Genomic DNA, 26,534 nt, shown 5'->3' with positions numbered 1-26,534 from the left:
ACGAGTAGAAATAATTACAAGTTTTAAATCAGCGACAGAGAAAAACTGTAAGAAATATAGAAGGCGTCTTTTAATTACATCGCCGTATCAACTTTGTGTATTTGTTATGTGTTACGGTAACTGTGTGTGTTTTTTTTTGATCCGGTGCTTTTGTAATGTATCGCCAGGAAAACTGTGTTTGAATAGACACGTTGCCTTTAAATATATTTAATTCTAACGTCCTGTAACACAGTGAACTCTGAGCATGGAGAGGAGAAATGCACCTGAATCCCTTTTTTTTTGTTGCCGAGAGTTAGATGAGAAGATTGAAGAAGCCACCACCAGCCGTCTGTTAGCTTAGCTTAGCGTAAAGACTGGAAACAAGGGGAAACAGCTAGCCTGGCTCTGTCTCGAGGTAACAGCACCTCTTACGCTCCCGAGTTGTCACGTTACATCTAGTTTGTTTGAACACAGCTGATCGTTTTTTAAGTAATTAAGTCGATGACGTGTTTCCAGTCGTTATGCTAAGCTAAGCTAATCGTCTCCTGGCTGTAGCTTCGCTTTAAGGAGAGCAGCATTCAGCTTCTCGTCCCAACTCTCGGCATCAAATTTGCAGTTTTTCAGTCTTTTTGTTCCTCCCAATAACTTACAAGAGGTTTAACCACTTGAAACGTTGTGTGTAAAAGTTAATCTTCTTGAGAAATAATCTTTAAACTCAACTGTAGTCCTGGTAAAAAGCTCATGTTGCAATGTTTTCAACACAGAGTTACACATCTTATGGTTGTATCTTTAAAAAAAACAGAAGCAGGATATTATTGACAAAGCAGGAAATGTGGCACAATGTGTTGGTTTATAAAAACAGGTTTGGTTGTGTAAACCTGCAACAACCTCCTGTTGTGTAGTGAGAGCTGTCATCTCTCTTGAATCCTCCGGCGGAGATTAAAACAAAGATAAAACCAGTATTTCATGTTCAGTCCCACAAACATCACCTGCTCTTAATACTGTCACATATATTCACCTGTAATACTGAATGACATCAACCGCACGCAGGTTAACTGTTCAACACACACCCGTCTGGACAGTTCATACAAAAAAAAAACACGTCAAGAAGATGCAAAAAAAAAGTCACAAATTCCAGTTTAAAAAAAAAACCATGAAGACAAACAAGAGCGAAAAAGACAACCGGTTCAAGAAAGGAAGACGCACGTGTACGCATTAAAAAAATGCAGGTTTTTTGTTTTTTTTCGGGCCGGCCGCCAAGCGGCCTCCATTTTGAGTTTAGATTACAGGGAAAGCTTTTGTGGCTGCAAGTCTGGACACGATGGAAACCGACTCGACCTCATTCCTGCCGGGAAACTCGCCGGAGTTCACGGGACATGAAACAGTTTGACGTTTAAGACGCTGGAGAAATCTCTCCAGGTGTGTGTGTGTGTGTGTGTGTGTGTGTGTGTGTGTGTGTGTGTGCGCGACCGTTAGTGTCGAGATTTGAGTTCTGAACGGTTGAATCTTTAAAAATGAGGGCGTGTGATTGTCTTGACACCTGCATAGAGTGATGAAGGCACATCAGGGAGGTGTGTGTTCCCATGATTAAGAGTCCAGTCTCCAGGAGAGGGAAGGTGTGTGTGTGTGTGTGTGTGTGTGTGTGTGTGTGTGTGGCACACTGCACTTCCTGTTAAGGTCAAAACGAAGTGGCTCGCAAGAAGAAGAAACCATGGCTGCTTCCTCTCAAAGGGTTGTGGGTTCTTCTTCCCTCCCAGCGCGGCTTTGAAATGTTCGCCATCACGGCCGCACGCTGAGGAGAAGTCGGCACAAAGTTTATTTCCATTTCTTGTCTTTGGTTTCGTAGCTCGGGGAGATTTTCCTTTTCCCCCTCCGTGTCCTCCGGAGAAGATCTTTGATACGCTGCCCATGGCACGCGCACACACGTGCACACGCGTGCACACACGCACACGCAGTCTGTTTCCTGACTTTACAAAGCGGGCTAACGCGCCGCGCGGTTCCTCGGAAACCCCGTTTTTTTTTTTGTTTTTTTTTTTCCGAGGAGGCAGATTTGAATACAAATGTTGTTTTTAAAAGATGAGACGATCCCTTTGTGTTTCCTTTTTTCTCACAGCGCAGCGGCTCAGCTCACGGTGTGAAGAACCAAGCGTCCGTTTCTTGAAGTTCTGGAGTCGCCTCTCCGACGCTCCTCTCTCGCCTCCTTCCCTGAGGGCTGAAGCATCTCTATGTCGGGGGGGGGAGGTGACGGGTGGGAGGCACACAAAAGAAAAGGTCACGGCGCCTCGTGTCCCTTGCCTTCACACCACAAACTCGGGCACCTCCTCGCTGGTCAGATCCAGGGAGAAGTACTTGTTGGTTCTCTTGATGGGAAACGGATGCTGCTCGCCGAGCATGCCGGCGCGCTGATCGGCGAGGCCCTGATAGCCGCCGCCTTCTCCCCCTCCTCCTCCTCCTCCTCCTCCGCCTCCTCCACCGCCGTCGCCGTCGCTCAGCTCCTGGGCGCAGCCGAACGTGTAGCTGTGGGCGGTGTCCTGGCAGAGCTCCGCCCACTGCAGGCAGTCCTTCTGGTAGAGCCGGACGTCGTCCAGAGACTGGCTGTGTCGGTCGGTCGAGGACTGAGGCTTCTTGCACACGGACGTCTGCGGGCGGGAAGCGAAAGAGCGAGTTACACGGAGGAGGAGCCGCAGGCGTGAAATGGAAATGGCGTCAAGGAAAAGTCAGAACATGATGCCACACTTTATTGTACCTTAAAACTTAGATACAACTTATAGCCTTAAAGTAGTGGTAGCACTCGGCAGCCACAATGTAATATTACTATTTAGCCATGAAACGAACACACAGGATCACGAACTATCAATCCGAATCTACGCGGTTTGTATGCGTAGCGGGAAAAACGGCGTTCCTCGAAGACGTTTGAAGGTAAATCCGGGTTACCTGCGGCAGGGACTCGATGCTCTGTCCTCTCATCTTCACCACCGTCTCCGAGGAGCTGGAGGTGGAGGAGCTGACGTCTTTTACGATCAGTCCTGCGGAGAAAAAAACAGACCACAGAGACTCAAGCCGCCGAATGAAAGGATTTCATCCGTCTTGGGACTCGCTTCGGTGGGAGAGCCATTAAAGATAATTCCACAGGCGGAGACATTTATTACAACCTCGTGTGCTTCTTTATGGTTTGTCTGCTACGTGTTCTGTTTTTGACTCTTGTAACACCAAAATACTGGCGTCTCCCCCTCAAAGCAGAGCGCAGTCCGTACCCGAGTATCCGTTGGTGGGATCGGGCGACATGGTCAACATGTCCTCGGTGATGTGGATGCACAGCTCCTGGTCCAGGACCATCTCGTGAAGCTCCTCGTAGTCTTTGGGGTCGTCCACGAGCATCTCGATCTCTGGAGGAAGATTTTCAAAAACACATGAAACACATGAAACACATCTGGATTCTTTAGAAATAATTGGTTGTGGGACTTTTTAGCACAAAAACACAGAAATGAATGTAGATGGTTGTGTATATGTGTGAGCATTTGTCGGTGTAGATGTGCATGTATGTAAAGGTTAGCATTTGTACTCGCTATAAGCTAAACTATTGTTTAATGTTTTGATTATTTACTATTTATTGTATTTTATTACGTTTATTGAAATGTCAAGGATTCTTCTGTTGGGTTGAAAATGAAAAATAAAAGTCAAAAAATAAATAAATACAGAAAACAACGTAGATGGTTGTGTATGTGAGCATTTATCGGTGTAGATGTGCGTGTGTGTAAAAGTTAGCATTCAAGCTAAACTATTGCTACTAACATTACTGTTTTGATTATTTACCATTTATTGTATTTTATTATGTTTTTTTAAATGTCAAGGATTCTTCTGTTGGGTTGAAAATGTAAAATGAAAGTCAAAAAATAAATAAATACAGAAAACAATGACCTAAGTACATCATATTACCACCATGTGTGTACTTCTACTCATCAGTTGCTGTCTTTTTCTTCCGTTAAACCGCCCCTCATGTTGCATATTCCTTATGATATATATATATATTTCTGGGGGATGCATTTGAACCCGGCTCTCTCACCGTCGTCGTCGAGTATGCGCTCCTTTCCGCCGCCGCCGCTCTCGATGCCGGAGGTGTGCGAGCTGCCGTGGCTGGTCGTGGACGAGCTGCAGGTTCTCAGCGGCCTGTGCGGCGCCTTGCCCGACGCCCTGAAGCTGTCCGTCTCGATGCCGGAGGTGTGCGAGCTGCCGTGGCTGGTCGTGGAGCGCCGGGACAGACGCTTGTGGTGGGACATGCTCCCCGCGCTGCTGCCGCTCGCCCGCGAACGCTTGTCCAGCTGGTCCATGTCCAGCTCCAGAGCGTCGCTGATGTACGACTCCCTGTACTGCTTCTTCTCTGGAAACAGAGCACGCACAGTTCAAATCATACTGATGCCACGTGTCAACATGTTTTTGCATCATCTTAAATTATAACAAGAGAAAGAAAGAGTTGTACTTTATCCGGATGGATGAGATGAGAGGATCAACATGTCTCTCATGTCTAAAGCTCAATCATTAACACATTGATGTCTCTTTTGTTTTATTCGTGCAAACAAACAAAGAGTAATAATTACAATTTGACATTTTGCAGAGGCTCTCAGCTCTGACACTGGGAACAATATTCATCTCTGCTCAGTTGGGCTTCGGCCAAAGTAGCTTCTCAAGGAGTATTAAACCAACTTTTCATGCAGTCTGTGTTTCGCCGCGCGGCGGTAAGAAAACCTCCGAATTGCCGCTGAATACCTTCGTTCTCCTCGAGCCGGCGGACCTGCTTGAGGACGGGCTGCAGGTTCATGTAGAGCCGGTGGCTGTTGCTGAGCAGCTGCAGGAGGTGGCGAGAGCGCACCGGACACCCGGTGTAGTAGATGAGTTTCCGGGCCGAGGGAAGCCCGTCGGGGAGGATCTCAAACTTCTTCCCCTGCGAGAGGCGGAGGACAAGGAGAGGAGCGCTGATTACGGGACTCTGGGAATAATAGCAGCTCATAATATGGGATTATGAGGGAGGAATGTGGAGTTGAAATCGTGATTGAGTGTCGGACTCTGGGGGAGGAGAGTCAGTGCGGCCAAACACAATGAACCCATCAGTCCACGGGTCTGTTCCTCATTTCTTCAGACGGAGACGGCAACGGAGCGTTTTTTTGGATGGTTTTCCAGGGAGAGGACATGTTGGCCCCGAACGCACGGAAAAACTAAAATGGTGGTTTTTTGTGCTTTTTTGGCAAAGGCCCGACCCAATAACAGCTGTCTTTAGTGTCAGCGGGGGTGTGTTTTCAGTACAGACCTATAAACATTTCTGCGAGGGTTTGGACTTTCAAAGGCTACTGGTGGGCTTAAAGAGGTGGAAAATGCAAAGACCTGCACATTTCTGACCACAAGACTGAAGCTCGGTTTTCTATTTAACCAGAAAAGATGAAACCAGCTTCATCTGAGTATTTGAAGCCTGTGCATATGTGGGGAAGTATATCACAGGTATTCAGCTTCGTGCTAGCAGGAAATGAGTCATGAAAAACAACAGACTTTTAATCTTTACCGGTGGCTTTTTCTATAAAATATCGTTTTCTCTGCAGAGGTGCATCTGAAAGACTTCCTGTTCAAGTCCCTGAACCTGCAGGGAAACTGTTTGTCTTCAACCTCAAACTCTGCAGCTTCCTCGTGGCCACCAGTAAAAATCCTCCTGGGATCAAAGTGGGAATGAGAGGAAGCTGGTTTCTGCTGCAGGAAACCTCGGCTGGTTTTGATTGGTTCATATCAATGTGTTTACATATGTATAAGCATGGAAATTATGTTTTTATTTGCATGATGAGTTACACTATTCAGAAGTGCCATCAGCGGTCTGGTCTCTGCAGCTTTTATGCGTTTCTTTTATTGTTTTGCATGTAAAAAAGAAAAGAAAGACAAGATGTAAATATAAAGGATAGAGGAGAATGACCGCTGATCCAGGGATAAAAAAAACAATGTTGATGATAAGTGCCGTCAAATTATGATTTATTGATAGTGCAAAATATAAAAAAAGACAATATTTTCATGGATTTTGCCACTCTCAGTTGATCGGATTAAATATTTTTGCAGCTCCCTTCTTGCTTCTGCCACGTGCATGTAGTTTCTCAATGACAGTAATTATCAGTGTCTGACTTGTAGATCTAAACATCCAGGTCATGAATCACACAATATGGACCAAACATGGATGACTCATATGAGCGAAGTCAATCATTGAAGGAAATGAAATGTAAAGGATGTAGAGCGTTGGTGAAGCACAGTATCTGTGACCCTCAAATGAATAACTCCTCTATCAGACTCCTAGGGTTCAAACATGTTGGATTAATGGCTTCCCCGGCTGGTGGTAACTCTGTTTCAGACTAAATACACCCAGCAGCAGCAGACTGGTGTCAAGTGGCAGCTTATTAAAAGGCGTGAAGACGCCACTTTGAAAAGTTCCTTGTGTCACGCCGTACAAACGCTCACTTTTCCATCTCTATCCTCCGCTCGGGACAGCTGGACGACGTCCTCCGCCTCTCTGAAAAAGGCCACACACGTCGAAAAACTCCCCCGCATCGGCCCACGGGGACGTTTCCTCAATCCAACAATCCATCAAATAAGACCAGCGTCAAACCAGAGAGGCCGCCGGCGAGGTCGAGATCCAACGTCACGAGGACGATTACTTCATCCCAGCTTCCCGTGGGATTAGATCAAATCCTCCCCGGCTCACAGAAAGCACCCATGCAACTTTGTTTTCCCTTTTAGCGTCCCAAAAACACACGGACACACCTTTTCTAGCGCCAGCAAAATGCATCCCGTCCTCATAAAAAGGCGAGGTGAAGTCGTCCCGGCCCAAATATCTCCCCCCCCCCTTCCTCCCACCCCCGCGAGTAGAAAATCCCCCTGAAAACCATCGCAACATCTGGTGTTTATTGACCCGCGCGTCCCTCCGCCCTGCGCCGCTCGCTCTGGCTGGCTCGGCCCGTACAGCTCGCAGCCGCGGTGGCTGCAGGCGGTGTTGGATGACGTGAGCGGTGGGGCGGGGTGCAGCAGAAGGCCTGTTATTCAGGAGAAGAGGGGGGACCACGAGGGGGCCCTTCAGCGTCCGCAGCGCTAGCGACCGCACAGCGGTTCCCTCGCTCGCGACGCTGCAGACGCGAGGAAACCACCGGAAAAACAAGAGCGAGGAAAAACAGGATGCCTTCGCCGGCAGGATTGTTTTGCGCCGAAATTAGGCCGAAGCTCACCACAAAGCCTTCTGGGAGGACGACGCAACGACTCTATGGGGCCTTTGCAGTCATGAAACCTGCTTGTAAAGTCCCCTTCCACTGTTTAGACATGAAGTCGCCAAACTTAAGAGTGATTTTGTGCATGACGACCTCTCTGGATTGCGATTAACAGCCGACCGGCGTCACAGAGAAGCAGATATATAGTGAGCTTCTCTGCCGTCCCGAGATAACAAACCCTGTGGAATCAAATTAACCGACTGCTGCGCTCGGCTTAACGACGTCCTGGGTCGGAGCGCAGATGAGGAGATTGTCCAGGATGTCCTTTAAAAGAAGGGACAATATTGATAAAGATAAATAAATCAAGAGGTACGTAGATCTCTATTTGAGGGACGGATATCATATGAGAGAGGAAACCCTGCGGCTGATTCCCGTGAAAGTATGAACCCAGCATACGATGTCTGTGTGAGTGTGTGAGTGTGTGTGTGTGTGTGTGAGCAAGGAAAGTCTTCCTTAAATCCCTGATTGGTTCCAGAGGACTTGCAGGGGCCGAGATATAAAACAGCAGCGTGGAGAAAGGAAGCCTCGCGTAAAGATTTCCACGACTCTGAGCAGGAGCCGGGCTTTCTAAAAAACTTTGCCGTCAGCCGAGGGACGCTCGAGGTTCCTCATCGCGGGAATGAGTTTTTAAAAAAAAAGAAAAACTACATTTGTGAAAGAGACGTGTTGAAAAAAAGCTGTGGGACTCACCACGAATACAAGTTTTCCCACGTTGGTCCAGGGGAAGTCGTACAAGAGTTGCCTCACAGACCCGACGTTCTTCAGGACAGAAGCACAGACGCAGGAAGTTAATCACTACAGGCGATTAAAAAACGCTGCTGCACCACAACGATGAATAAATCAGCCGCTTTAGGAGGAACATTTGTCCAATATTCAGCTCTGAAAGCCTCGTTTTGTTGCTGGAAACAAGTTAGAGTCCAGGAGGATGGTTAAACTTTCAGTAATTCTCTCATCTCAGGACCCGACAGTGCAGAAATGTGATTTATTCTCCATTTTATTATTTTCACTGTCGATTACGTTTTTGCTGAAATCGCATAATCGGCTTTAATATTTGAGAAAATAGTCAAAGATAGCCCAGAGACATCTTCTAAATATAGATTTTAGATGTTTACATTAACAAACAGACCTTTACTTCTTATAATAATCTGATTAAACGGCAGATTTAAAACTTTTAATATTCAATACAATGGACAAAAATGACTTAATAAGATATCAGTCCTCTTATTAATTTAGAAATACAAGAAACAAACAGCAAAACAGTCACACCTATCATCACATTGGACCCTCATTGTTACGTAAGAAACGTGGATTACCTGAAATATTTGGATACCGCGTAAAGTCAGACCCAACGTGAGAGACGCTTCGACTTCCTTCTTGTCCTGTTGAAACAGATCAAACACATTAAAGTCTAACAATATGAAATGAAATGAGCACTCACAGCTTCAAATGCTCCTTCAGCCAAATAACTAAACTGAAATGTTGAAATCTGCACGTGAAGATGAATCGTCTTGGACAGAAAAACTGTTTTTAATCTGTGTCGGAGTGTAAAATAACCAGCGTTAGCTTCCTGTGCACACCTGTCGTCCAGCGCTCACCTTGTAGAGTCTGTAGTAGTGGACGGTGACGTCGTCCAGGTGGGCGCATTCCTTGATGTACTTCAGGTGCGCCTCCGACGCCGTGAGAGCAAACTGGTCTTTGTGCATGTTGGGGATGTGCCGCAGGATGTACTCGCGGCCGCGCTTGGCTATCACCTGAGAGAGAGAGAGAGAGAGAGAGAGAGAGAGAGAGAGAGGGAGGGAGAGAGGGAGGCGTCAGGTTCGGCTGCCTCAAAGCTGCACGCTTTTTCCCCCGATGACGGAGCGATGGAGCTTTTTTCCCGCCGCGAGGCAACCAGATGTCGACCCGGAGAGACTCAGCGAGAGCCGGAGGCGCCGCCCAGAAAAAACGCACTCGCCGAGCTCCTAAATCTGCGGGAGATTTACTGTGGGGTCGCGCTCATCATCAAACAATTTCCTGTCACTGTCGGGGCTTTTTTTTTTCTTCTTTTCTTAATCTTGTGAGGGGCGATAAGGAGGCGGGAGGCTAATTACAGGAAGCGAGGGGGCAATCAGACGGGCGTGGCGGGCGCAGCCGGAGAGGCGGAGTCGAGCGTCAGTCCCGAGGATTTTCTTTCAAAAAAAGGGAACAAAACAACAAAAAAAGTGCGCGCTCATTCCCGGGGACAGGAATAAACCGTAGTGCTCCAGTTCTCATCATCCCACATTGCTCGGATCCGGCCAGAGGAAGACGGCATCAGACCCTCGTGCTGCGCACGCCGCCGCAGACGCCAGAACTGTAATGTTTGAACGTCTCAGACCAGAGATATACAGCAGTTTATTGTTGTTCTTATTGTTGTTCTTTTTCAGCTGAGACCTCTTTAAGTCACCGTGCATCAGACGGACTTACCGCAGGAGGATTTAGTCTAATGCAGGATGTGTTGACTTCATGACGCTTAACACAACTTTTAAGCTTCTTATGTGTGCCGCACCGGGAGGCAAATAAAATATAGTACAACAGACACATAACTGGGAGCTTGAGGGGCCTTTTGTCGCATGTTATACAGCTTTTATATGACAGAAGACGCTTTTTACAGCTTCTCCAGAGGATTTGCTCCTGTATACATATAATTAATCATAATTAATTGATTTTCTCTGGGAAAAATCCAGAGGTTTGAACCCATCGCTTTGGACGTTTTCATTGTTATCTGATGTTTTATAGACAGAACAATCAATATTACAGCAAGCGTCTGTGTGTCTTGCAATCGGCGAGTTACAACGTTCTGTCATTGGAGACTTGTGGGTTCGAGGAGAGCATATTAATTGTATGTTTTGTGCATTAAAAACTTTGAATAATTGTCAAAATCCCTGTAGATTTCATCTATTTTTTAAAAAAAAAGGCCTACATTTTCAATTTTAAACAAGTGATTTTGGTAATTAGACACAATTAAACCTCCCGTTTGCCCTGCTGAAGCATAAAACATCAAAGTGCTGACCATGAAAATAAAAACCCAAATCCACGAGAGCAAAGTGGAAGGTGAAGACGGTCACAGCCGTCGTGCATCATGTCTGATAACTTTGACTCGTTGGACTCGCTCACCCACGGCGGGAAGTAGGCCTCCGGTTCAAAGTACTTCCCAAAGTGCTTGTTGCGTTTGAAGTTGCCGAGGTCGGCCTGCAGGGCGAAGGCCGCCAGCAGGAAGTAGGCCTCCTCCCTCTGGATGCACTGCGACAGCAGCACCTGTTTCCTCAGGTGCCAGTAGTAATAGTACCTGGCGGCCCGGTCACTGCAGCGCAGAAGAAGAGAGAAAAGAAAAAAAAACACGATTAATCAGATTATAGGTCGGTGTTGATGCGAGAGCGGCGGGTCCGGGTGTTTCGTGTTCCTCCACTCGCCTGATTAACCTCCCGTTCTCGACGTAGTACTGAGCTCTGAAGTGAATGATCATCGGAGGCCCGAACTGGTCGATGCCCTGGAGGAGAAACACGAGGAAATCATTGTTTATTTTCTGAAAGAAGAAGAATTCAACATGTAACAGCTCAGACACTTTATGCGTCTGTGTTTACTAACTAAGCTGATCTGGCATCAGTTTGTATCCACGACTGAGAACATGTCATGAGCTCAGTGTCGCTGAGTTTCTCCTGCTGTTAAACATACAATGTGAGTACAATGTGCCACACAACGACAGCTCGACTAGACAACATCTAAACTGTGCTGTTTGTGTTTTTCATCAGCAATGTTCATGAACGCAAAACTACCTCCCCGTGATTTGAAGTTGCGGGACTTAAAACGTAAAAGGAGGCGTCGACTTCCTGTCGCTCTGTGGTGACATCACGCCGGTATAGAAACTAAAGCCGGCACAGAAGTGTCGGGATAGATCCAAAAACTGCTGCAGCTCAAGCGAAGAAGTAAGTTTCCCCAAAACAAACAAAACAGGATACACCTGCAACCTTTATCGTCAACGTGGAGAATAGTCCTTTTTATTTACACACTTCAAGTGAGCCAAAAACACAGCACATCTGCCTGACGCTGAAGTTGTTTTGGATAAATCCAGTGTGCTCGGGGATCTATTAAATCCAGGTTCTGGGTTTATATGCTGGCAGGTTATGTGACGCCCTAAATCTCGCCTGCTGCAGCTTGATAACGGAGACTTAACGGTCGTCCTCTCGCCGTTAAACTGTCGACTGAAAGTCAATAATCCGGCGTTTCTCACCTTGCTGGCTTCTCTCTTCCATTCTTTGGGGCAGTATTTGGAGAGCTTCTGATCCAGCTCCATATAGATGTGTTCATTATCTGTCAAGAGGAGGAAGGAGAGGAGCGCGTTAGGTGCTGAGACTCGTACTCTGTGTCATCCGCCGATGTGTAGGCGCCTTGTGAAGAGAAATCCCCCTTGAATGCGATGCGTTCAAAGACTCAAAAGCCTCAGAGCCGTCACATCAGACGGCTCGGTCTGCGCTTCCCTTTGTGCTCGAGGAGCGTTGCTTCTCGCTTCTTCACCTCGCCCCGTCGTGCATTCATCTGCTCCCCGAAGTGACGCCTTTTCATGAGCCGATGTGACGACTCTGGAGTTTCTATACAATGAAAACCCGCCGAAGAGCAAAAGAAAGTGAGGAGCAGGAGCCCTCTGCTGAACATCAATGCATTTGATGTTTAATCACATTTGTGTAAACAGGAAAGAAGGCTTTTACCGCGACAAGAGGTATCACTCTGATTGGTTTTCGTCGACAAAAAGAAGCGCGACGTCTTCCCACAAAGATCTTTTACATTGTTTTTGCAACAATTGGAGATTTCCACCACATCTCCATCCTGATAGAACAGAGTTCAATTTATTTATTTGGTTTGTGGTGCTTCAGGAATCCAATTATGATAGTTAAACAGAACAAAAAAGAAGTAAAAAATCATGGCCGCCGCCGATGCACAGACTTCATTGTGAGAGGTTTCCATGAAGCCTCTGTCACACGGCGTGTTGCTTCTAGTTGTTTTCCGTCACTAAGCCGGCAGCGCAGGAAGTATCCGAGCACCTGCATGTGTGCGACGGGGACAGACACACACAGGGAGACGCACAAAGCTGTTGTGTAACAACTCAATTAACTGAGACTAACGGCGTCAAAATCAAAGTGGATTGGGAAAAAGAAGTTGACATGAGCATGGCCGATTACTCGTTTGCCTGTTTCTCTTTTAATACGCTCCTGTAGTTCATTTATTTAGTGTTTACTCCTTGAGTGACTCATACTGTCATGGGCTTTCTAATTGAATATACACAAAAAAAAGCTTTTGTGTAACATGCAACTGAAAAAAAGACACACTGAGGTGTTTTTATGACGGTGTTAAGTGTAAAAAAGCAACGCTGACATAATTGTGGATTTTCTTTATTGGCAGATTTGTAAAATCTCCGTGCAAAAGCAGCTATTGAGATCTATTTGTGAATGTTTATCTCCAGTAAGTAGACTAGTGCTCGTTGGAGAAACATATTTTTTATGCGCTTTAAATAGGATAGCATGTCTATTTACAGGGACGGAAACATAAAACCTGACAGACTGAAAAACAAAAACACTACTTAATTATAGAGTTGCTATAAAATGCAACAAAACCAAACCATCCAACATTGCTTTAAGGCTGCAACTGACCATTATTTTAATTCACAGATGATCTACCGATCGTTATCTTCATGAATCATTTGGTCTCTAAAAAGCCAACGAACAGTGAAGAGGACTTCTTGTTGTGGGTCTAAAATACTTGAAACATTTACACTTATCCGACAGTTTCATTGAAGAAATTGTTGCATTCGTTCTCTGTTGTATGGACTAATATTTTCAGCTCCACGCAGCCTCCACTTGACATTTAGTCTGCTAAACGGTCCCAGAAAGCGACACTTTCTGCACTCATCAACGTCGGATGTCTCGTTGTTTTCACGCGAGTTGAATCAAGCGTCGGGGCCGACAAAGACGTATCTGAAGCCGTGCCGCGGACCTCTCGGGCCGAGGGGACAGCGGGTGACGCTCAGGGACTGGGTGGCCTCTGTTTGCCTTGGGGATTTCACGCTGCTCAGACAAGCACTTCAGGAATGTCCCACAATCAGACCCATTGGCTCCTGCTCAACTGACCTGCCGGGAGCCGCCATTGGCTCATCTGGAGGCCAGCTGTCGGGGGAAAGAAAGAAAAAAAAACACACACCGCCTTTGTAATTTACTCTCTCTCTCTCTCCTCTTCTGCAGCTGCCCACATCTGCGACCCCGCCGTCCGGCTCTTTCCGCCCGTGAAAATAAAAAAAAACGACCTCGTGCCTCGCCGCACAATGGGAGCCCGTCGCCACGACGGAGAGGCCCCTTGTTTCCCGGGACACCGCCATGACATGGAGGTGAGAGATGCTACGTTTAGAGGGCATTCCTGTTTCTCAGCCAAGTTATTGGTGTGAGGAGAGTAACCGCCTGGTTACAGTGTTTTTACGAGGCTCTCTCTTTGCTCTTCGTGGGCAGTTTCGGCTTGAATGTAGGAGATAAGAAGACGTGACAATGCTTTAAACAACATACGGAGCCGCACAAACAAAGACAAAGATGCGTCTTACTCTGAATGACGCTGAGTCCGAACAGGTGACAGTCCTTCAGCCTCAGGAGGTCACACACCTGGACCAACAGTTCCTGGCACAAGGTCTTCACCTGCGGAGGAGAGGAGAGGGAGGAGCCGTCATGTTGTTATATAAAACAGCCGCACCTGAGCGTCCGCACCGCTCATGTTGTGTTGTCATAAACCACAAGACGTACTTCAATGAATGGAGGGAGCGACCGACCATGAGACATCACACGTGAAGCCGTTATTACAGAAGGAGAATGAATCAAACATCTGTTAATTTACAGGGATTAAATGAATGCCTTTGGGTTCTCCGGAGAGCAGTTTTGTAAGTAGCAGCTGCCAAGAAACACCGACCACAACTTATTATGAAATTAAAAACCTCTCAGCGCTTAGCTTAGCATAAAGACTGGAAACTGGAAACTAGCCTGGATCTTTTACTGATTACCGTACTACGTCTTGCTTTGACTAATTTATACATAATGACACATGTTGAACTACTTCTTTAACTCTTTTCAATCCCAGGAGACACAGAAACGTGTGTCTTTGTCCGTATCTTCGTGTGCAAGTTGTTCCCGTTCGCACTCACGTTGACTATGACGTTGAGCGTGTCGTCGTTGGGCAGAAAGACACAGACGCAGCGGCGGTCCTGCATGGTTTTGTTGTTGTGGAAGGTCAGTCTGTTCATCTTCGTGTGGCTCGGACAGGACAGGCCCCGGGCCCTCTGACCTCCACCACCACCTCCACCAGCAGCAGCAGCAGCAGCAGTCACCCCCGGCCCTCCTCTGCTTCAGCTGCAGCCCGGTACAGACGCACCAGCACCCACGGGCTCAGCGGGCCGAGCAGCGCTCGCGGGGCGGAGCATGGAGGGACCCGAGCTGCTGAGTCAGCCGCTGTGGAGACACGGAGGAGAAGATGAGATGGCGTTAAGGTTGAGGTTAAAATGATGCGCTTGAAGAACATGTTTACAGAGAAAAAGAAGTGCTCATGTATCATTTCAGGGGAACGTCTCCTGGATGAACGTCTGCAGAACGGATGATACGCAAAGATGGCGTGAAGAAAACACTCCGAGTGACTCATCACTGCTTTACATTACATTCAGCTGACGCTTTTATCCAAAGAGACTTACAATAAGTGCATTTAACCGAGAAAACAAACTCAGAACAGCAACAATCAAGAAAGTGCAACTTCTTCAAGAAGGCAAAGTACAAAGTGCTATCAGTAAATGCTACCAGGGTGCTACTTTCTATCACTTTCTCTGAAAAAAAACTAACTTTTTGGGACTCGACCAAACCAGAAACACAACAATGCAGCAAAAGAAATCAAAGTATGCCGAGCTTGACTTTACCAGCAGTTCAGACACTTGGGCACAGGGGTTTAGATGCAGACTGGGTGTGACTGTGTTGGCTCTGTAAAGCAAACAGCTCCACAGATCGCTCCTGGCTTTGGTTTTTGTCAACGCGTCGGCTCTGTTGACAAGCTTTTGGCTGTTTGATTTGAATCCTTCACTGTCTGCTGGAAGGAGTCAGACTGCGGCTGCGCCTTTTGGGAAATGCGAGTACTTAAATTGTCCCTATACGAAAAATGAATCCTCTATTTTTTTCCCGTGGCGGTAATGTTTAGGAAAATATAATCTGTTATTATTAAAGCAGCGTTATAGGAATGAAAGAATATCTTGCACACTGATTTTATGACTTTATCTCACACCTGAGGCCCCGTCAGGTGAAATAGTCACACTCCTGCTTCTGCTAGATGACAGCAATGTGTTCCCTTGTTTTATACCTTTCACACACACACACACACTAGAGAGAACATATACACACACCTCAAACATTACCCGTTAAGCGCTCACAGCATGAAGCGAGCCCGAGGACGTGTGAGCCGCTCGCAGGGTGCGAGAAGTCTCAGACCACACAAAAGAATGTGAAAGGAACAATCAATCTGGATGATCACTCCTTCCTGTTGAAAGTCACTCACCTCGGAGCCACGCTGTCATTGCAAACAGAGAGGACGTTACAGGGCGAGAAACTATTAGCGTCTGAAAAGATTCAATTAGGTGGATGAGCGGTTTATTTATTCGCAACATGGAAAAGTTGAGGAGTTCAAGTCGGTTTTTGTGAACCGCTTCAGCCCCACAACACATGAGTTTGTCTTTTAGAAACTAGAATGAATGGATGGATGTAAAAATAAACAGCTTTAAAATCAGCAAACAGTTCCTGTAACAAAGCACGCAGCAGTGGAAACAACACAACGACTGACCGATAAACAACCAGCTCTCACTGCGGGCTTGGACCTCAGCTGCAGCCAGAAAGTGCTTTTTTTGGGGCTAAGTACCCATTCAATACGCCCGCTGTCGACGTACAACACTGCTTTTGTTGCAGCGGAGAGGGAGAGCTGCCGTAGACACACACACACACACACACACACACACACGCTGTTGACACACAGCATCAGTGCTCATTGGATGTGCAGCGCGGCGGCGAAGTCTGCTGATGAGCCGTGACTCGCCCGCGCTGCGGCTGACCTTGATTAAACACATCGCCGCTGCACCGTAAGCACACATACAAACATGCACACACACACAAAAACAACGCACAAACGTCAGATGCAGCAACATCCACGCGCACGGCTCTCTCGCCGTATGTCAGGCGCTCGTCTTGAAACATCTGTGTGGCGGCAGCGGGGTTCATTAGAAGGGAGATGCGTCTAATTGGGTCGCTTCTCTACATCACCTTCCCCCCCTCCTCCCCCCTCGAGAGGGAAGAGAGTCGAGGTATGTAGTATGTAGGAGCTTGTAGGTATTTCACAGGAAATACCTTGAATTGTATTGACGCCGTCAGGCAAAGACAAACAATAAAGAATATTGGTAGAAATGAACGTCTCGCCGACAGCTGCATGTTGAAGTCACCTGCTGATTGCACCGCTGCAACACTAGATGTGTGTGTGTGTGTGTGTGTGTGTGTGTCGGGCCACGTCGTGCTTTCATCATATAATCACCATCTTAACTGTGCTCATATTCTTTAATTTGAAGACGAGACAACACCGACATATTCTTCTTCTTCTTCTTCTTCTTCTTCTTCTTCTTCTTCTTCTTCTACTTTCAACATTTCCGCTTTAAGACGATGACGTGAGCAGGAGGGAACGGAGGTTGTCTGTCTCACTTCGGACCCCGGTGATGCCCGTGCTACACAATGCCGTTGTCCCAAAAGAGATTTAGTCATTTTCAAATAGTTTCGGCATTTCTCAGAAAGGACTTGAAACGGTAAATATGCATTTCCCAGAACAGTCCGTTCTGGGAAATCTGTGTACGAGGTGGGAACATTCACACATGCGGCTTAATCTCCCCGTAGGAAAAGTTAACGGCCCTCAAAGCGGGCGAGGCTGAAGTCGTATCGAGTTGCATTTCCAGCCAGAAATATGAGTCCCGACTTCCACGCACGCGTCCCGCTTACGACTCGTTTATGACATTGCTGAACTCCGGCGTGGAGAGCGGACGCCTGTGACCGGTAACCCAGACAGAACTGAGCACAGTCATTATTGATGGGGTTTCGAGGTCGATTGTGTCACGTCTGCTCTAAACATGACACATCGCCACAGAGGGCATGTCCACTGTTAAATTAAAGGGTGGATTCTCTCCCACACGGCGAGGGAAGAGAGTGCTGGGTAATGAAATTACTGCTGTTCAGCCACACACCCCCGCCCTCTCTCTCTCTCATTTCGCTGTTGTGCAAAGTGTGATGCAACAACCGGAGTCCGTCTAAAGCAACACGCGCGCACAAAGAGCGGCCAGTTGAGCTTTCCTCCGGCCTTTTTCCAACAGCGATTCTGTCAACGTGGCAAACCTCAGAGCCACTAAATCCCACCGAGGGACACAGAGAAAGGGCCTCTGTCACAACTACACCTCTCTCTTTCTCATTCTTTCCCTCCTCCGTCGACACCAGAAAGGGGGGGGGGCGGGGAGTCTCTACTTTGGACGCTGGAACCACACACACACACACACACACACACACACACACACACAAAAGAGCTTGGAGACGAATAAAAAAGAGGGAAGTGAAGGAGGCTGTCACGGCGTTGGTTTAAGAATAGCTTCAGGTATTCGGCTCGTGTCACACCGCCGAGAGAGACGGCGAAAAGAGAGAGCATGGTGGGTGTACGCGCAGCGGGGAGAGGAAGCGGGGAGCGAGGGAGATGGAGAGAGAAAGAAGAAGAAAAAAAAACTGCTGCAGTCAGGAGAATTCCTCACGAACATCTGCTTCTCGTTCCAACAATGGCGGCCTTTGATTCCCGACGCACACAACGGGCGGCGCCGTCTCGGCCTCCTCTCTGACAGCGTCCTGAAACCTGGATCTGAGGCCTTCGCCTGCTTCAAGAACTAGATATATATTCATTATTGAAGCCACGCTCAAGCCAAAAAAACAGCAACAACGAGTTAGTTCAAGCTTCCCAATCGCTGACAGGAAAGTGAATATCTTTGGGTTTCGGGACCAAAACCAGACATCTGAGGACGCCGCTTGTTTTAAAGTGTTATCACACCGCAGCAGGTTCATTGATGCAGAAAATGCAGCCGCTAAGTCTGAATGCTAATCGGTACTTTTACACGTCGGCTTTGAACTCAACACGTCCTCGTGTTTCCTCTGGAACAATCTGTCTTTGGCCGTCTCTCTGTGGGAGTTTGTGAACTGTCATGAGCATAATCCTCTTCATATTTATTGGTCCTCTCCCTTCTTCTGCTTCATTTCTCTCTGCTCCATGAAACCTTTTGGACGAGCGCTGCGACACCTCGGACTTTGAGAGACTGGAACGGACATTTTAGCTTATTTTATGACATTTCATAAACCAGGTGACATTTTTGCGACTTATTAGTAATGAATATAATCGTTAGTTGCTGTTGATAAACAGAGAATCTGAATCTGTTGATCAAGTAGAAAAAAAAATGCTATTTACATCTTTCTTTCTGTTTTTTTCACTGAATATCTTTAGGTTTTTTGGTTGAATGGTCTGAATTTGTCACTTTGACTTTAGGAAACTGTGTTTTCAGACCAATCGATTCATTGATTCATCAAGAAAAGGATCAGCTCATTGAGTGAGAATGGAAATAACTAACTAGAACTAAAACTAACAAACCTTAATGATATTTAGATCTTTTAAAGCATACACTGCGTCGGGATACCCAACCTAAAATGTCCCCAAAAGCTCTGAACAGAGCCAGTGAGCATGTAACACTAAAACACAAACAAAAAGCAGTAAAACAGTTATGCTACTGACAGAATGAAAGCTCACATAGGAGCTAAATACAGACTTTACAATGGGCGTGGGTGCATTCATCAAAAAGACAAAGCAAATCCTAATTTTATGCAAAACAATCGTATTGGACGGACGCCCGGGCCGCAGACGCCGACACAAACGGCCCCGCTGAAATATTTAAAGGGCACGACTTTTATAAATAGTGCCAACGACTGGAACCGAATGGGAATTTCTTCTTCTTCTTCTTTTTTTGTGCTTCTTTTCCCCTCTCAGTCCGCCGCCAAGAGATCCGTTTATTCAGCCGACGAGAAATGCTGCTGAGCCGACGGGTGGCTCTAAATCACATCGGTCACGAGACGGCATTAGCCTTCGCGGCGAGGCCTCCCCTCCTCGAGGTTTAACCTACCGACACGCTGGAAGCAGCAGCGGAGTGCCGACATCCACCCAACACCCATAAATACCACATCGTCCCCAAAACTATCTGATTCTGGCTTCTGGCTCTTCGCGATGCCGGGAAGTGGCCGTGATTACCGCAAAAACACGCTCGTTTTGTGTTGTTATACTTGGCAAACAAAGCTGTTGTGACTCCGATAATGTTGTCTTCCATTTGACTTTGGCTGCTGTCAACAGATGGCGTAAATAAATAACTGTGACTTGCTGATATTAATAGAAGCCCGGAGGCATGTTTAGCTGCTCCCCCATAAATACCTGGATGCTCCGCGGGTGTCTTTTTTAGCCTTTAAGCCTAATCTGAGAGGCGGAGAGGGGAAAACACACGGCACTATTTAGGACCTTGATTCCCATGATCCTTCGCCCATAAGATCACATAACAGATATTTATCTGTTTTTGAGCAAACAGGGAGGAGGATGAACAATCTGTTTCTGGCCCGGAGCCCAAAACTAAAAGTCTGAGAACCGCCACCAGATTGTTTCGGCTTTTTCTTCAATTGTTAAATTGTCGGATCTGAATTATGGTTATTATCCACAACAGATCCAGTAACATAAATGCTCTTTCACGCTAAGCATAATCTGTGTGTTTGCTCATACAAATGCAACATCTGAGGAGTTAAATGCATGCATGTCCTCCTACTCCAAATGTCACGCTCATTAACCCCCCCGAAGGTCACCCCGCACACAGCATGGCACTGTAATGGCGTTACGTAATTCACAAAGAAGACGTCGAGGAATTGGATGGTGGGTGGCCTCGGGCCGGCCCACGACTCTCAGAGTAAATGTACATTATCCGACTCCACTGGGGAGGCTCTCTCTCTCTCTCTCTCCCTGGAAATGAAAGACTCCTCACATCGTTTAGCGCCGTGACTTTCATTCACCCTTTGACCAGAGATTACTCCGGATTGAGAAGCGTGAGCGCCTCGCGCTTTGACGAATCATTCTCCTTCCCCGATGAAGATATGATTATGAAAGTGACAGCGAAAGTCTCACTCAATGACAACCTTCCGAATGCCGACGCGCCCAGCTTCTCTCCGCCAACTGGCCCGGGATGAGCTCCGCTTGTCCGAGACTTATGGCCCCGAGGCCATTAGCGGAGAGAGCGATGTGACGAGGAACGACGTACCACTGCTCATTCCTGGCCAACGGCGTCACGGACTGATGAATGTTCAAATAAAAAGGGTGGAAACCTGTCGTCCCGTGATCTATTGTGGGTTCAAAAATGGATTGGCGGCTCAATCAAGAGCCTCAGCCTCTTATGCCAGTGGGAAACCATTAGGGATGGGTATGTTTTTTTATTTTAACCGTCTCCAGTCTGCATGGCGATACTGATCACTGCTACTGGATAACGATGTTCACAAAGCTATGAAGGGATATATTATATATGTGCGATTACAGTTGGCTGGAAGTTTTCTAAAGTGGTGTCTTGGGCTTTTGGCTGGGATTCAGCACACCATGCATGATGTAATGATAGTAGAGGATAATATACGACGCAGATTCAAGTTATTAAGCCAAATCATTCCCAACTTTTCCCCTGCTTAAGAAGAAAAAAACACTAATTGACTCTTGGGTACTGTTCCACTTCAACATGACGTCATTAAACGAAAACTTTGTCACTCACGCCCCTTTTTAAAAATGATCTTATCCTTTAATATGTAAGGACGGCGAAATGTGTGACCAATGTGTAACAGAGAGCACGAGCAGGAAAGTTCAAAACCTGGATGAGGAACAACTTAAGCTTGGGCACCTATGGAATAAATTATTTCAACATTCATAACATCTGGCTTCCATGAGGCGTGAGCGCACACACACACACACACACACACACACACACACACACACGTCTCAAACCGCCGGCACTGTCAGACATGTTAGAACAGACTCGGCAGTCGCTCCCTTCTCCTCCCCGCCCAGCATTCAGGGCCCGGGCCGAGCGTGAGTAACTCCAACAGTGCGAGCAATGGCGGTGCAGCGCACCACGGCGCCGTCAAACCCGGCCATTACGCGCCGCTCGAAATAGAGCGAGCGGCCCTAAAGGAGAGGGTGAAACGACGAGCTGCAATTACAGCAAACCCTGTTGTTTTGTGCACGGTGGCAGGTGAGTCCATGCGCTTCTGCAGCGTGCAGCAGGACTGTCCGACCTGATGAGAGTCACTAGACTGAAAGCTGGCATTTCTTTTTCCCCATTGTGCAGAAAGTCAACTGAAGCACTTTATGATATGTCACTTGGTATTGTGCTAACATTTACAGCTGGAACTTTACCTCACTGGGGAGAGAAAGTAAAGATAATTAAAGTCCATAATTTGTTGTTCGAACGACTTACAAATGGACTATCAGCTGTGAAACTACGGTATAAATATACTGCAAGGAGGCGGAGCTGTTCCTAAACTCTGGTATCTGGTGTTACTGACCCAGGACTGATCCCTGGGTCAGTAACACCCCATACCTGCAACCTGCAATCCTCCCAAAATCAACAAAATATCCCACAGGAAGCCCCGAGAGCTGAAGTAAGAAGCGCGAGATAAGCTGATAATATCCTTAGGGGGGGGAAGCTGGCAGGGTAAATCTCTCTGGTCTACTTCCTTGAAAGGACTCAAGCTTCGCTCAGAGGGCCAAGTAAGCAGAGGGGGGAAAAAAATAAATACAATCCAAGGAAAAGGGAGAAAGGGAGACAAATGCAGGAAGAACTGACCCATTTTCTTTCCTCTGTCCCCTTTGGTGCACTTGAGACAAGGATGTGAGGAGTCATGCAACAGCCCTGCAGTTGCAGAAAAAGGCATGCAGCAACGATGACGCGCATTCTCAGGAAGGCGAGTGGACACGATTCCACACATGGTTTTAACCTCTAGGAATGTGCATGTGTTTCCTCAACGATTTAGAAGATTTTCCTGAGGCGCAAGGTTTGCGTCCAAAAGCAGCGAAAAGACCAGATTTTGTGGAGTGATATGAGTGGAGAGCCGCATAAATCACACCAAGAGCGACATCCGCCCGTGTACACATCCACTTACAGTAGACACACAATGGAGATAACGCATGCCATCGGACGGTAGGAGATAAAGTTTCTCCTTCTTTATGGCAATAACAGCAATCTCATCCACCTCCATTCCTCGGTTACATTGTCCCGCTACTCATAACACGTTTCTTCTTATGCCTTATCTTCTGGCAGCGTGGCCGATTGAGCGATAAATTCAGGAGAAAGCGTTTTATAAACGAGCTCCTGGGAGAGTTTTGCATAGCGTGTGGAGACTATTATGTGAAAGGAACATAACAGGTTATCTCCAGTTACCTATGCACGTGGCACCACAGGATGCTTTTCTTCTCCAGCTCAGGTGCTGTCTCCCGACAGTTTCTGTATTCACGGCGTAGTTTCAGCATCAGAGAGAAAGCCAGCCCCAGGGCGAGGGATTGAGGTGAGCTTTTGATGCAGAGTTTAAGAGAGGAAGTCTGATCGATTCAGAAGAACAACAGACTCTGCGCTCGCTGAAACGACGTAACAAGCATTGTCGTATGGGGTTTCATGAGCGAAAGTACAATTAAATGAAGGTTAAAAGTGCGAGAACAAGATGCCAAAACATGGGCCTTCCTCACATTAGGGTTTAAGTGGGACGGCGGGAGCATACGAGGGGGGTTGCCTTGTGCAATTATGGGCTATCCCATCAGGCATTCCAACACAGATGCATCTGAATGAGTCACCGGCACACATACCAACCATCTTTGTTCACACGTTTCCTTTTTTGTTTCCTATTCAAGCAGAGTTCTTCCTGTCCAGACAACACCTGCACCATGGCCCTATCTCGCTCTCCCATTCACTTTGTTTCGACACAGAGCCACGACAGCGTGGTAATCACAAAGACACAAGTTGTTTTTCTTCCCTTTCCACGCACCCCCTCTCCATCCCCACACACAGCTGGAGCAGAGACCTGGCTGACATCTCTCACACACCGAGTTCCCTGGGAAATGGGCCACACAAGGTAGCCGATGAGACGACCGTGTGCGCTGGATGAGTTTCAAGTGTAAGCGAGCCATGAGCCATGCCGGGGAGCCCTTGACTGATAGTGTCGGCCAATTCCTTTTGCAAATAAAACACCATTGTTCAACGTTTATTATAGCGCCGCGTTATATTATTTACAGCCCTCTTTATGACTCGGCAATGGGCCATATGAGTGAGCACGAGGACCCAAGTGGAGACAGCGAAGCGTCCTCTCTGTTGAAGTGCACTTGAGCAAGACATACCTTATCCGATAGCCCAGAGGAGCGCTTAACATCTGACCTCTGACACCTCTGGAAGGAGAATACATTTCCTTGAGGGTAAAAGTAGTGTGATAATGCACAGCATGGGTCACCCCAATCTTATGGGAGGGTAAAGAGGCGAAGACAAGCAATTCCCATAGCCTGAAAGAAGCTGAAACCTTGTAGAAAAACGTGAGGATTACAATTCCTTCGTTTCCCTGATTGCTCTCTGGTCTAATATTAAACAGAGAGGAGGGGGGGGGGGGGGATTGTTGACATTCCTGAGTGCTAAGAAAACAACTTTTTCAGTTTGTTCACAGGCACAGAAAATAGTAGGGATTTGCAGCTCCGAACAGGGTCGGGTTTTTTTTTTGTGTGCAAGGGTCACACGTCATTTTGCGCCAATCAAGACGTCTGCTTTGCGGGACTCTTGGAAGCTGACATCGTGGATGAGTGGGGGCACTGCTGGCATGGTAATTACACAACAATAACACGGGAGGAATGTGCGGTGGGATCCTGAAAGAAGTCCTTGCTTTAGCGCTCACGACCTAACACAACATGTATCTCCGCTTCTCCACCGGGTTAGTTGTCCGGGCGGAAGGTATTTGATGAAGTTCGGAGGCTACACAATAAAAGAAAATGTAAAAAAAAAAAAAAAAAAGTGGGGAAACACTTCCCTGAAAAATATCCCTTAAACATGTATGTGTCATATGAAGGAAAGACAAAGTGCCTCAACTAGCTGAAGAAGAAACAATGTCGCGTTACTTGGTTATGAACCTTACTCATATTTCATGGCAACATTCCCTGTGAAATATTCTGCCAGCATCCCGTCGGTGAAGCCACTTCGCTGACACAACTTCGCTTTGAAACGACTCAAAAAACGACTCCTATAAAACTGATACAAACGTCACATGAATAATGCGCAATGCGTCTTGATATATAAACATTAGCATGGTTTGGAGATACCTCTAATGACGCCACATTTAAAGAGCTTTTTTAACACGGATTTTTTAAATGCATCAAACTCACCTCTTTTTTTTAAATGAGAAAACCAACTATTCCTTCTTTTTTGGGGGGAAAAGTGTTAATCCAAACCGGTTACTTCGGCGTTCTCACAGCAGAAGAAGAAAGAAAAAACCCCAAGAAGGAACGGAAATCCACAGATTGGAAAGACCTCAACAACTTTGGGATAAGTGTCGCCCTTCTTGCCGCCTTCGACTGGAGCCACATTCTGTCCCCGCTGGAGCTCTAACAAGTAGATAGGAATACATGTGCGGCGTGTGGAAGCGAGGAAAGGGGGGAACCGGGAGAAAGAGGAATGTTTTGTATCAACGACGCGGATTTAAATACATTGTTCCAGGCATGACATGTATTTTAATGATCCCAAAACGTGTTCAGTAATAAATGTCACGCCATTAGCGTGTGGGTTCGTTCCCTCTAATCTCGAGGATAGACTTGCGCACCCCCCTCCAAATGAAATCCCCACTTGGTATCGCCCACGGCTGCCTCTCATTCCATTCCTCCCGACTGAGCTGGACTGGAACTCTGCCGCATTCATTTTGGAAGAAATAGTAACGGCGTCGCCAGTGTGCCTATGTATTATAAGCACGCTCAGAGAAGAAAAAAAACAGAAGTTTTGAGATGTAGGACAGTTTATTTTTACGTGTGCCCAACAGTCTGCTGCAGCTGGGTTTCTTTTATATGCTCTCTTTTTTTGACCGGGGCCCTTGTGAAAAATGTAGTAACCTCTGTAATAAATCTTTTCACAAGGATACAGGAAATATACCAAGTCCTCCATTATAAAATAACCCAATCATATGATATTATGAGACATTAAATTATTATAAGGCAGACTACCATAGGGTGACTTTGAAGGTTTAACAGCCTATATAAAGGACTAAATATTGTTGTAGCTTAAGTGAGTTCAAATTGACTTTCAATTGAGAGACAACAATTTACAATATATGCATATCATGCCATATCATTGGCTTATTTCATATGCTTCACAGACAAGGATGTTGTATCTGGGTGCATAACAATGCACCTATTAAAAAGAAAAAGTACAAAAGTCAAGAATCATAAACCAAGAGAAAAAAAGACAATACAAAAACTAAAAAATGGGACGGAAGTCGTAAAAGTTCACAGTTTCGTATCGCATTACAACATCAAGGCTGTTGAATCATTGATGTTTTTGAATAAACAAGCAATTCCAGTCTGTGTTTTGTGTGTTTCTAATTTAAACCTGTCGTGAGCCAGCAAGTTTGAAGGGAAACTAGGAATGTGGGAATGCGAGAGGATGCCATGATATCAAAGTGACGCCAGCCTTACATAAGTAGCAGGAAAGTAAAGCTCCGTGTGGACACCAGCTGTGCTACAATAACAAATGAACACATGCCCTCATCTCCATGTTTATTAAGATGGATTCCTTGAATAGTGGACCCTTGTGTTTCTCCCTAAAGCCCTGTCCTCCCCATTCATGATGTCAGCCGTTGGTTCAGACGTGGGGAGCGCCCCTCTTTGTTGACACGCTGACCTGTAATTAGTGCTCGGGGGGCCCGGACTCTGCTCAAAACTGCTTGTCAGAAGAGAAAGAAATGGAGTGCCAAACATGAAAAGGGATGTGCGGAAGTGTGCCTGGTCAAGTCGGGATGAAACCCCCTCGTGGTCCAGACTGCACGAGGCTTTGAAGTGACATCAGAAAGGGACCTGTGAACAACAAAGCTTCACCAAGAGACCATATCT

At 46.7% G+C, this 26,534-nt stretch overlaps 1 protein-coding gene across 1 annotated transcript; it reads right to left on the bottom strand.

Moving 5' to 3' along the window:
• Positions 1-821: 821 nt before the first annotated feature.
• frmd6 (FERM domain containing 6) lies at positions 822-14,608 on the bottom strand. The gene is made up of 13 exons (XM_068580980.1): positions 14,455-14,608; positions 13,864-13,954; positions 11,512-11,591; positions 10,694-10,770; positions 10,398-10,584; positions 8,858-9,013; positions 8,576-8,641; positions 7,953-8,021; positions 4,744-4,918; positions 4,043-4,357; positions 3,234-3,365; positions 2,914-3,005; positions 822-2,618 (listed from the first exon to the last, which is right to left on the bottom strand). Exons 1-13 carry the CDS (start codon positions 14,551-14,553, stop codon positions 2,277-2,279), a joined length of 1,881 nt encoding a protein of 626 aa, XP_068437081.1. The 5' UTR covers positions 14,554-14,608; the 3' UTR covers positions 822-2,276.
• Between the last annotated feature and the right edge of the window lie 11,926 nt (positions 14,609-26,534).

Source organism: Clinocottus analis, unplaced genomic scaffold (assembly GCF_023055335.1).
Source record: "Clinocottus analis isolate CAN_PGR_092001 unplaced genomic scaffold, fCliAna1.0.p SCAF_17, whole genome shotgun sequence".
NCBI lineage: Eukaryota > Metazoa > Chordata > Actinopteri > Perciformes > Cottidae > Clinocottus > Clinocottus analis.
Note: the sequence above shows the minus strand (reverse complement) of the source record. Positions and strands in the feature narration are given on the sequence as shown.